This window comes from Scardinius erythrophthalmus (genome assembly GCF_964197995.2).
Source record: "Scardinius erythrophthalmus genome assembly, chromosome: 17".
Lineage (NCBI taxonomy): Eukaryota > Metazoa > Chordata > Actinopteri > Cypriniformes > Leuciscidae > Scardinius > Scardinius erythrophthalmus.
In genome coordinates, this window is record NC_138237.1 from 2,235,038 (window position 1) to 2,247,188 (window position 12,151).

Genomic DNA, 12,151 nt, shown 5'->3' on the forward strand with positions numbered 1-12,151 from the left:
TCTCATTTTGTCTCTCATAGTTGAAGTGTAGCTATGATGAAAATTACAGGCCTCTCTCATCTTTTTAATTGGGAGAACTTGCACAATTGGTGGCTGACTAAATACTTTTTTGCCCCACTGTGTATATATATATATACCTCACCCAGGTCTTCAAACCTGGTCTTTGTCTTCCAGGTGCTAGAACAAGGAGGGTAAAGACTGCAGACTCCAGCATTCAGTTTAAAATGAGTTTTACTCACACAGCAAGTATAAGCAGACCTCCGTTACATACAGTAACTGTTGCATATGCTACATAAAAATCATATTCAATATTCGAACTGAAAAAAAAAGACACCAACTATCACAGAATGACTGTTTACATAAAGCTAATAAAGAGTGCAATATTTAAAGTGTAAAACCTTCAGTTGAAAAGATATAACAGTTGTACAAATAAATATGCCTTTCGTCCTCTACATTTGAAAGTAGACGGGCTTCATTTACAGCTTGGTGAGGAATACAGTACAATCGAAACATTCTCTTCAATTTTTGGATGTTTCAGCAGAATCAGACCTTGATTTATCGATTCCGCTTTTTAAACAAAATTGATTTAAAACCTTAAAACCTTATAGTGAGATATCTTAGTGAAGATCATACATTCAGATAATGGAATGAAAATAAACATTTACGGTATATTGAAAACAAATTTGACGACATCCTTGATCCCCTTTACTAGTTTCTGAAGGAAACCATTGTTTAGCTCAGCTTGTAATCTTGCCATTTCCATTTGATTCTTTGCTAATTCTGCTCGCATTTTCTCTAGTTGTTCCCCTCGAAATTTGTGCTCTAGAGCCTCAAATTCCCTCTTTCGCTGTTCTTCATTCTCTTTCAGGATCCGTTGTTTCTCTTCCTCAATTGCTCTCTCTGCCTCCTGAAGCAAGTCATTAGTGTAATATTCTCCACCATTATCAATGACCATTTCATCAATCTTGTGTAGCAGCTGCGTAACCTGGTTTGAATCCTTATTATTATTATCAATCGCAAAATATTGTCCTCTGCATCTATTGACAAATTCTAGTAATTCTGAACTGTTGCGCACAAAAGTTTGAATGTCCTGTCCTTCTAGTTGATCTCCATGAGTGAACACTACCATGGTGTAATTTAATGCATTTTTACCAAATAATCTTTCAATGTATTCTATTGCTTTTGCATTTTCTTCTGTGTATCTTTCCAATCTAATAACAATCAGAATGGCATGTGGACCAGGAGCAGAATGAGAAATACACGTCTTAATTTCTCTCTCTACCGTTTCTTTACTCAAACCTGTGTCAAAAACACCAGGAGTGTCAATAATTGAAATTTTTCTTCCATGAATAATCCTAAATTTCTTTTTAGAGTCTCGGGTTACAGATGAAGGTGAAAGACATGATTCAAAGACTTTTTCTCCCAGGATTGTGTTTCCAGTGGCACTTTTCCCAACGCCAGTCTTTCCAACCAGGACAATCCGGAGCTCACCTTTTTGTTCTGTTAAATAAATCACCACATTCAAGGCTTATTATTGATTTTCTGATTCATGACAGATAAAATAATTTCATTTTATATTAAAGCTATGTTTTGTTAATGCATACAAAGCACAAAAAGAACAACCAATAGAGGATAGGATAATGATTATTACCAATACAATTTTCTTCGAGAACACATTGATTGAGGGAAGTTTCGGTCTCAGTCGTCCACATCTGCAAAAAGTGGATTTGGGGAAAGTGGTTGAAAGTAGATGGAATGCAAATAATTTTGGACAAGTAAATTCTATTAATTTTATTAACAAAACAAATAAATCCTGAAAAAAAAATAAAAAAAAATAAACCGATGTCCATGTATTTTTAATAGTATTACAACTGACCCTGCGGAAGAGATATGAGGACATCCCCATCATCATTACATGAAAACAGTTTTTTATTAGTCGTTTCATTTTATCATTTTTAAGTGAATATGAGTGGATTTTAAATAATGTGTTATGGTGAGCAGATGCAGTTTTAAAATGAAAATCTTGTTAATTAAGAAATGTTTTTATTTTTATTTGTTCTCTCTTCAAAATGTTTTTATCAAAACATGTGTCCTAATTTCACTTTTAATATTTGCATTAGCAGTGGAGTGAATCTTGTGACGATTTGTCAGATTATTTAAGACGTTCAAGGCTGTTTGATGAAATTACAAGATATCAACAAGAATCTTAAAAATCCTAAAATGATGAAAATATGAAAATGAACATTACATTGACACCCTCATAACTATTAATTTCTCACCTAGCAAACTTATTTATTTCAATTCTATTATGTTCGGTTAATGGATTTACCATTGTGTAAATAAGCAAAGCATTAGTATAAGTGTGTGGTGTATATATAAACATCTCTATAGAAATACTTGAACTGCAACATATTCATCTTATAGTTGAGAAAGCACTGCCTAACAGGAATAACAGGAATATTCCCTCTGTGCCTCGAGGATTTTCATATTTAAATACTGACAGAAAGACTGTGATTGTTGGTTTGAATCCCACTAGTTCTCTTGTCCTAATAATATTATTTCAGTCTATTCTGAACATACAGAGCAACAGACAAAACAATATTCAATTATATTTCCATAGTGATAATTACCTGTGAACCGACTGCAAAACCACTGCAGAGACACAGAAACCAGATTCTGGATACAATCAGTTTCATTTTAGCTGTAGTTTGAGATTTGGATGTGTTAAAAATATGTAAATATAATGTAATTTATTTATTAATATAATACATAAAAAGCATTATTGGCAGTTTATTTATAAAACTAATTGCATTTTGTATTTTTCATGCTAAAAGGCAGTTCTGTCAGTTTAATCCTACCTTTCAGTGCCGATGTGCCGATCAGAATATATCTCTTCTGCTTTGTTCAGTTTTAGTTTCATCTGTTATTTATATCAGTTCTCTGTGAAGGGGAGGAGCCTGATGACGACTGCATGCTTAAAGACACAGGTTTACTTTCTGTTACTGATGTCTCCGGACAAAAAGTTAATATAGCTCAATGCAACACTGTTTATCTTCAAGCAATTTATGTTAGCTTTTGCATTCCCGTGAATTACAACTGATGACAATCACTGGTCGTCCTTGCCGTTTTGTGATGTTGAAAATAAATGAAATCCTTTATACAGGTTCAGGGTTAGTAACTGTGGCCAGTTATTGCCATTTCTATCCACTTTATTCCTACGCCCCATGATGCTTTGTGTGAATTATGTAACTTCAGTTAAGCTGTAAACAATCAGTGAAAGGCTCACTCTATGAACGCAATAATACGTTTAGGGTCTACTCACCCTTCAACCATCAAACATTAAATAGACATTTAAAAGTGTAAAAGCATCAACAAGATACTTTCAACAGACCATGAACAACCCCAAATGGAGGGTTAAATATCACTGTAGTAATATTTATCTGTAATATGTAACATGTTTGTAGCACTTGTTTGGATTATCAGCAGTTATTAAAGGTATAATGGAGGATTTTTTACTTCCGGGTGGATCACCTATACTATTGGTCCTCCTAATTGTCAATCATTCTGGTGAATCAATCAAACTTGTTCAAAAAGTGGAGAGGGCGGGTCATCTAAAATTTGGAAAGATCCTCCACTATACCTTTAAGCAGCTTTTTACTTTATTATTATAATACAGATAATATTTGAATTCTGTCAGAAGAACTAGGGATCGCTATGGAGACGGCGGGTTAGCTTAAGAAGTAACAGGCAGACACAAGATTAATTTAGAAATATAATTGGTTTAAATTTTGATTTGGAAGAAAAGTAGAAAGTCAATAAAATAAAATAAATTACAGGATCACAATAAACAATAAAACTGACTGTGCAAATTTCCACCTCGAGTGCACTCTTGTCTGTGTTTTCAAATATGAACCCACATAGTCAATTCAGCACTCAGAAAAAAAAATAAAAAAAAATAGACAGAATATCACAAGAGTATAATCTCTCTCTCAACAACCCGGTATCACGACAAGACGTGAAATAATCACGTTGGTCCCCTTTGGAAAACGTGTAGATGTCACAGTTTAACGCCCTCAAACGTGAATCTTAAGGCCTCATTATACTTCTGCGTCGGACATACGCCGGAGCCTATACGCCGTAGGCAACGTGTTGGTTTTAATTTATACTTCTGTGTCGTTGTCCGCGTTGACGCGTACCTAGGGAGCGTGTGAAACCCCGAGGGAGGGGTTCTGGCAGACCAATCACAGCGCTTTGTGTCCGCGTAGAATTGACGCGTTGTTACATTTTTGGAGAGGTGCACGTCAGGGTACGCCGTAGGGTACGCGCGCTACACACAGCCTACGACGTAGCTACGGCGGCAGTTCGACGCAGAAGCATAAAACAGGCTTTACACGTACCCTCAAACGTGAATCATACACGTACCATTATCCCGGGACGTTTGCTAATCCTACCCCAATCTAATCATAACCATTTCTTAAAACTAAGTTACGTAGGCTACAATTATAAAGAAAAACAACAGACAGACAAGTATAATCACAATAATTTATTTATTGAGAAAATGTCAAAATCGGTACCAAAAGTTGTTCACGTGACGATGTGTCGCAGTCCTCTCTGGCAGTGGTTTTGTATGAGGTAACAGAGCAGAATTTAAGTTATTAATTCAAATCCATGAAAATGTTAATCCGTCTTCGGTTCGGTAGTTCGGTTCGCTCTGAGGGCTGCGCGCTTCATTTCAAATGTGAATGTGCATGACGAAGCAGGCGAGGCGAGAGCCAATGAGCGTTTGATATTGCCGTAACCATAGTAACCTTGAGGGCGCAATTTTTGAATTTGAATTCATAACAAGCGCGGGGTTTGACGTTTACGGTCAAGATGACGATTACTGGATAAAGGGCTGAGTTTGGATCTTTTTCTTACAATATATGGATTCTGAAGGTTTGGATTACATCAAGCTAATAAAAATTATGTATTTTGTGAATCGATGTTGTGTTGTAAGGTTAGTATATTATGGTTATTAGGAACGATAAATAAATTATTGTGATTATACTCGTCTGTCTGTTGTTTTTCTTTATAATTATTGCATAGGTAGTTTTAAGAAATGGTTATGGTTAGGTTTAGGGGTAGGATTCGTGGCTCAAACTATCTTTTAATGACATATTGTCAGAGGCGGACAGAGTACACAGCTTCATTACTTGAGTAAAAGTACAGATACCCCTTGCTAAATTTTACTCAAGTACAAGTAAAAGTACTACAGTCAGATGTCTACTTAAGTAAAAGTACTAAAGTACTTGTTTTTAAAAGTACTTGAGTATCAAGAGTACAAGAGTACATTTTCTAAATATTGCATTACTACTGCCACAGTGCTTACATTGGTAAACACAGCAAACACTTGAAGCGAAAACTATCATTAACTTGTTCAGAAAATTGAAATAGTCTGGCGAGGTGGGGCCACGGGTTGGCACATTCCCGGGATGCGATATTTTTTTCCCCAGGATGGTAGGGGAAGACTCATGAATATTCATTAGGGAAGTCATCCCTGATTGGTCTGATGACCTACCCCTAACCCCACCCCTAAACCTACCCGTCACTGGGGGTCTTATGACCTCCATAACCCCGCCCCTAAACCTACCCGTCACTGGGGTTAAGACCAATCAGGGATGACTTCCCTAATGAATATTCATGAGTCTTCCCCTACCATCCTGGGAAAAAAAATATCGCTCCCAGGATGGACCTGCTGCGTATTCATCCATTGTTTCGTCCATGGTTTCTTCTCTTATCTAAATCTGACCATGGAGTTGACTTTGGCGGAAAGCTGAAGGTGATTGCTGATAGGCTGTCCCAATCAGTGGCATCTGCACAATCCAATCACATTTGAGAGGGTTTCCGAAATGTTTCTTTTTTTTTTAGAAGAAGTAACGGGTACTCACAGTTATGGATAGAAATGTAGTGGAGTAAAGAGTACAATATTTGCCTCTCAAATGTACTTGAGTAAAGTCATGAGTACTCCCCAAAAATGATACTCGAGTAAAGTACAGATCCCTCAAAATTGTACTTAAGTACTGTACTCAAGTAAATGTACTCAGTTACTGTCCGGCTCTGCATATTGTTCATAAAAATGCCATTTTCATACACATATCTGTCCATACGTTTTATCATTTTAATATTGTCCATAAAATGGGTATGTTTAGGTGTGGGAGTAGAAGGGATCTTACATTTATAATCTATAAAATGGTAAGGAAATTGTACAGATATCTTCAATGGCAAACGTGTATGATTCACGTTTGAGGGCGTTAAACTGTGACATCTACACGTTTTCCAGAGGGGACCAACATTTCACGTCTTGTCGTGATACCGGGTTGCTTCTTTTCTACAAACTGGATTGGCTCGCCATCAAACTCGCAGTCTACAGAATGTTACAGGAGGTCGTGCAGGTCTAAACGAATCGAGAAGAAAAGAAAAAAGAAAAAAACAAAGGAGAGAAAAAACCTGGTCTGATCACAGGCCAGAACATTCATTAAGTACATTTCAAAATAAGTTCCACATCTAAGATCCAGAATAACATCTAATACACAATTGCAATTTCTTCATGAACTAATATAATCACATTCGTTTACCTCTGAATCACTAGCTCTCTTTCATACAGACATGTGACCAACAATGGTGACGCTGAACTCTGAAATGAACAAATAACCATGCGGTTCACTATGACCGCTCAAACTGAAGTAATTACATACTAGTAACATACAAATATCTCTTTTTTTCCCACAGAATTGATTAACTAATTATTTACCTTTATGATCGTTTTTTTTTTTCTCACTCAGGCACACCTCGTGCGTAATCGTAAAATGGCGTCGGTGAACTGCAATGTACAATGACCATGCGGTTCACTTTAGACATTTGTTACTACTCAGATCAAAATACAATTTTTAAAGAAAATAACCAGTCCACAGCAACTAATTTAATGTTTAGTAGCAGTAATTCTATCCTATTATGAAGTATTAGTCTTTTTTTTTTTTCATTAATTATATGATACTGACCAAGTATCATTTATTCCTCTATTCAGTCGGCATCTTGTTCAGAATGCATCAATTTAACTAAATCTCAACTTCTCAATACTTTTTTCAAAGATTTTTAACCTCAGATATATAAAATGGATCACGACGATGGGATTGCGTCTGCTCCTCTCAATCAAGCTCATCTCTTCTGTCATCGCGCATGCTCGTCGACACTCATGACGTTAATGACAAGAGAGCTCTCATTGATTGATCGCTGAGAATTTATTCTAGAATATATTCACATATTTTTTCTTAATATTCTTAATCTTAATAAAAGGAAAATCATATAACTAAACTGTGTAAATTAAATAATTAACTTTATTTAGCCTGTGTTACATGTTGCCTTGATCAGAAATGTTCATTAACTTCAGCGTTACGTGATACTATTTCAAAGTGATATCCTTCATTTTGACAGATAATAAATTGTATTTACCTGTGAAAAGAAATCTGGAAAGAGACGTGAGGATTTGAGGAGAAAAATGAGAGATTCTTTGTGCATTCCAGTGAATTATTAATGGAATATATCGTAAATTAAATCGGGAGAACAGACCACAAATGTGCAGTGTATGTTGTCCTTTTTCATACTATTAGCGCAGAATGCAAAAGGGAAAAAATAAAATAATCACAAGGAAAAGAATACAGCGACTGAAAAGAGCTTTAGATATTCTCGTTATAACATATCACGTTGTGTTGTGTTATTCTCATGATGTCTGGAAATTTTTTTAAATAATGTCAAATTTTACTGACATTATCCTTTCTCATGACTCTGCTGACTTTGTACTGTAATTTTGTAGTAATGGTTATGGCAATGGTTATGAAATAAAAAACGCAGCCACATTGTGGCACATGAGCCACATTTAGTGAAGATTGACGTCAAAACATCCTGACAACTGATGGAACCAGCAGAACAAATATTAGAAGTAAAAGCAAGTGCTGTATCGTGTTCTCATTTCCTAACACATGAACCTGATGATAATGCTTCATTTGCATCCGTTCGAATCATCACTCATGACCACAGATTTGTTGAACATTTGTTTAACATGACCTGCTCTGAAGATGCTATGGGCGTTCACCCTGAAATGTACCTCAGGTTTGGGAACCGAAGCCCAATTATGTCATTAAACCTGCTTTCCAGAATACTCCCTGAAGAGTGTGTGAAGATTCAAACAAACACTATACAGAAACCTGCATGAAACTGCAGATACTTCTTCTAAAGTGTGTGTTTGTGTGCAGGACTGACTGACTGAAGGTGGCGAAGCAAATACACAAACCTCCTGTCTGAACAAGACAGAGGATACATCAACGTATACACACATTGCACCCATTTTACCCTAAAGCTACACTATGGGTGTGTCTCAACCAGAAGACCTAGTTAGGCTGCATATCTCGGCTGCCACGCCATCAAGAGTTGTTGAAGGCCGTCTCAATTTGAAGGATCCTTGGAAGACAACGTTAGTTTCGCATCCTTCCTTCGTTTTGAAGGATATATCATATCTTTCATGTCCTTCAATCATCAGTCACCCACAATCCATCGCACACATTCCAATTATCGAAACAGAACTGATGGAAAACGAGTCGGCACTGAGCTTGACTGAGTTTATTATGAAATGTAAGACACAAATAATGGGTGTTTCTCAATACTAAGTTTGAACCTGCTAATTTAGACTCAGGAGAATGAACTCTAAGAAAATCTTTGTAAACACTGGGTCCGTTCCCTTTCATTAGGGAACTCGCACTGCGTCGTTGAAAACGACTCTTTGGGGACGCTCCCTTAGCGTGCGCCTCTGAAGTATGAATGAAACTAATCCAATCCTGATTGGTGTTGCGTTGACGTAACGTGACGGCATAACCGGATGCATAAAAGTGACGCTGGCACACACACATTAGCTTTTGCTCTTCAGCAAGCGTTCTCTGTGAAACTGTCTGTTTTATTTGGTGTTGTTTGTCTGTTGAAATCCTCTATATTATGCGAGTGGAAGATACACTAAGTGTGTGCACCCCTGCCCTAGATTTCTCACGGGTGGGGCCACGCATCAGTTGTGTGTACACTGTTTAGGAGCGCAGCACGCACAGGCAGTTCTCGAGGGGGCTGCCTGTGAACACTGTGAAAGTACTCTGGATCAGAGTGCTGCGCTTCCGCTTGGCTATTTTTTTCTGGTAAGTAGATTTTGTAGAAGAATGGCAACGCCTTCCGAATATATCTATATGGGTCCTGAATATTATAAAATATGGGTACAGACTGCAATTCGGTCACCGACCTCCCAAGTTTACTGGGGTGGTACCGAATGCAGTGGTTCCAGAACAGGCTCGGGTTATGGAACAAGAAGTACAGACTCTACTGGATAAAGGGGCCATAGAAAGTGTTCCCCTACCAGACAGGGAGTCCCGGTTTTACAGCCGGTACTTTATAGTTCCAAAGGAAGTATGGCGGGCTGAGGCCGATTTTAGATTTGAGGCAGTTAGGCCGATTTTAGATTGGAGGCAGTTGAATCGTTCTCTGAGGAGATTCAGGTTCAAGATGCTCACTATTCCCATCATCGTGAATAAAATCAGATCCAAGGATTGGTTTGTCACGATAGATCCAAAAGATGCCTATTTTCATGTCTCCATCCTTCCATGTTACAGGAGGTTCCTTAGGTTCGCTTTCGGAGGCGAAGCGTACCAATATCGGGTTCTTCTGTTCGGCCTAGCACTTTCTCCCCGCACGTTCACTAAGTGTATGGATGCAGCTCTGGCCCCACTGAGGCTTCAGGGCATCCGTATACTGAATTATATCGATGACTGGCTTATTTTGACCCAGTCTCGAGAAATGGCAGTTCGGCATCGAGATGTCGTCCTTGGCCACATTCAGAAATTAGGGTTGAGACTCAACACTAAGAAAAGTGTGTTAGAACCAGCTCAGAAAACTACTTTTCTGGGCGTGGTATGGAATTCGGTTACGAAGCAGGCACGGATGTCTCCCGCACATATCGAATCCATCCTGATCATGGTGTCAGGGATAAAGCTAGGCCAGGCCATCACTGTAAAGCAATTTCAAAGACTGCTGGGCCTCATGGCAGTGGCATCCAACATAATTCCTTTGGGCCTTCTTCACACGAGGCCCCTTCAGTGGTGGCTCAAAGCCAAGGGGTTTTCCCCCAAGGGGAATCCGTTCTGTATAATAAAGGTTACGCGCAGATGCCTTCGTTCCCTATTAATATGGAAGAAACTAGAGATGCACCGATTGATCAGCTGGTGACCGGAATTGGCCAATTTTCAGTGATCAGCCGTGACCGGTGACCGGCCGGTCAGTCTGACAAATGCCGATGTTATGCTGGTCAAATGCACTCGGGCGCCGCATGAATAACATCGCGCAACATCAGCATCACACGTGCACACGGAACTCACATGTAGGAAACCTCGTGAATTACATCCATTCAGACCGCAAGCGCATATTTTTTTTCGGCATGCATGTTAATCAATGAGTGCATTCACAACGGGAGCAGGAGCAGCGCGTGAGCGTCAAGCAGGAGCGTCACGAGCAGTGAAGCGCGTGTTTCGGCCTATGGTTTCGCCGCCGAGTCTATTTGCTGCACTGCTCACGCTCAATTAAAGGGAAAGCACACTTTTGATGGACAAAATAGCCTAAACAGGGTTTCACAAAAAAAATGCACAAAATGCACAGAACTGGAGTAGGCCATGTCAGAAAAGAAAACGAAGACTAATATTTATAGAAAATGTACCCATTTAAACTTGTTTTATTATTCAGTTTGTACAAGTGATTGCAATAGGCCTGTGTGTGTGTGCTTTGAGAAATATCTTTATACTGCAAGGATATATTTATTTTATTTTGTATTTATATATTATTTTATTACCATTCCCTGTTTTCATACAGATGTTTAGTTTGCTAAATACATATATAAAAAAATGATTGGATATTGAATGTGAAAAGGAAATGGTTCTTCCATAACACTGCACTTTAGATGTGTGTGAATTACCCACACCTGGAGTAATTTATATAGTTCTATTTTATAGCATTTATCTGTTCAAAAAAATATGTATTATGTAAATTGTAAAAAGTTCTATTACAGAAAAGATATAAAACTGGGGGCAGTCATGGCCTAGTGGTTAGGGAGTTGGACTGGTAACCCAAAGGTTGCTGGTTCAATTCCAGAGCCGGTGGGAAATGACTGAGGTGCCCTTGAGCAAGGCACCTAACCCCTAATCGCTCCCCGGGCGCCACACAAAGGCTGCCCGCTGCTCTGGGTGTGTGTATCCACGTTTGCAGTGTGTGTGTGTGTTAACTACTCACTACTCTGCTCCTAATGTGTGTGCATTAACTTGGATGGGTTAAATGCAGAGGTCAAATTCCAAGTATGGGTTACCATACTTGGCCGTCACGTGTCACTTTCACTTTCACTTTCATAAAATAAATATTCGTGTGTGCTGTAAAGTGGTTAGAAAAAATGAAATCGGAATCGGCTAAAATCGGTATCAGCAGGTCAAACTTAATCAAAAATCGGAAATCGGAAACGGCCCAGAAAATTGTAATCGGTGCATCTCTAGAAGAAACCTTGGTTCTTGTCCCAAAGGCCAGTATTAGGGGCGTCATGTCGCCGGAAAACCATTTCGACAGACGCTTCCCTCACTGGCTGGGGCACGGTTGTCGGCAGCTTATCCAGGGGTCTGTGGCAGAACCATCATCATTCTTGGCATATAAATTGCCTAGAAATGTTGGCTGTGTTCAGGGCTCTGAGGAGCTTCCTCCCAGACATCAAGGGTTACCACATCTTGATAAGTTCGGATAATACATCAGTGGTAGCGTATCTGAACCGACAAGTGGGACTTAGATCGCTTTCTCTATCCAGACTGGCGCATCAGATTATTTTATGGTCTCAAGGGAAAATATTATCTATAAGAGCAATATATGTCCCGGGGGTTCAGAATCAGGGAGCAGACAACCTGTCAAGGCAGGGGCTGAGGCCCGGGGAATGGAGACTCCATCCAGAGGTGGTGGAGCTGATATGGCCAATGGAAGTGGATCTGTTTGCGTCTCGAGGGACGTCCCACTGTCCACTTTGGTTCTCACTCACTCATCCAGCCCGCTGGGGTTGGAT

The 12,151-nt window shown here is 38.9% G+C and overlaps 1 protein-coding gene across 1 annotated transcript; it reads right to left on the bottom strand.

Moving 5' to 3' along the window:
• Nucleotides 1–215: 215 nt before the first annotated feature.
• LOC308706158 (GTPase IMAP family member 9-like) lies at nucleotides 216–2,974 on the bottom strand. Its single transcript, XM_081391558.1, has 4 exons — nucleotides 2,859–2,974; nucleotides 2,631–2,701; nucleotides 1,652–1,712; nucleotides 216–1,500 (listed from the first exon to the last, which is right to left on the bottom strand). The coding sequence occupies exons 2-4, from the start codon at nucleotides 2,694–2,696 to the stop codon at nucleotides 662–664; spliced, it is 966 nt and encodes a 321-aa protein (XP_081247684.1). The 5' UTR covers nucleotides 2,697–2,701; nucleotides 2,859–2,974; the 3' UTR covers nucleotides 216–661.
• Nucleotides 2,975–12,151: the final 9,177 nt, after the last annotated feature.

Coding starts and splice junctions, on each gene's coding strand:
- LOC308706158 (XM_081391558.1), bottom strand. CDS start 2,696: ATGAAACTGATTGTATCCAGAATCTGGTTTCTGTGTCTCTGCAGTGGT. Junction 1,713..2,630: donor GTTTTGCAGTCGGTTCACAG/GTAATTATCACT, acceptor CACTTTTTGCAG/ATGTGGACGACTGAGACCGA. Junction 1,501..1,651: donor TCTCGAAGAAAATTGTATTG/GTAATAATCATT, acceptor TTTATTTAACAG/AACAAAAAGGTGAGCTCCGG.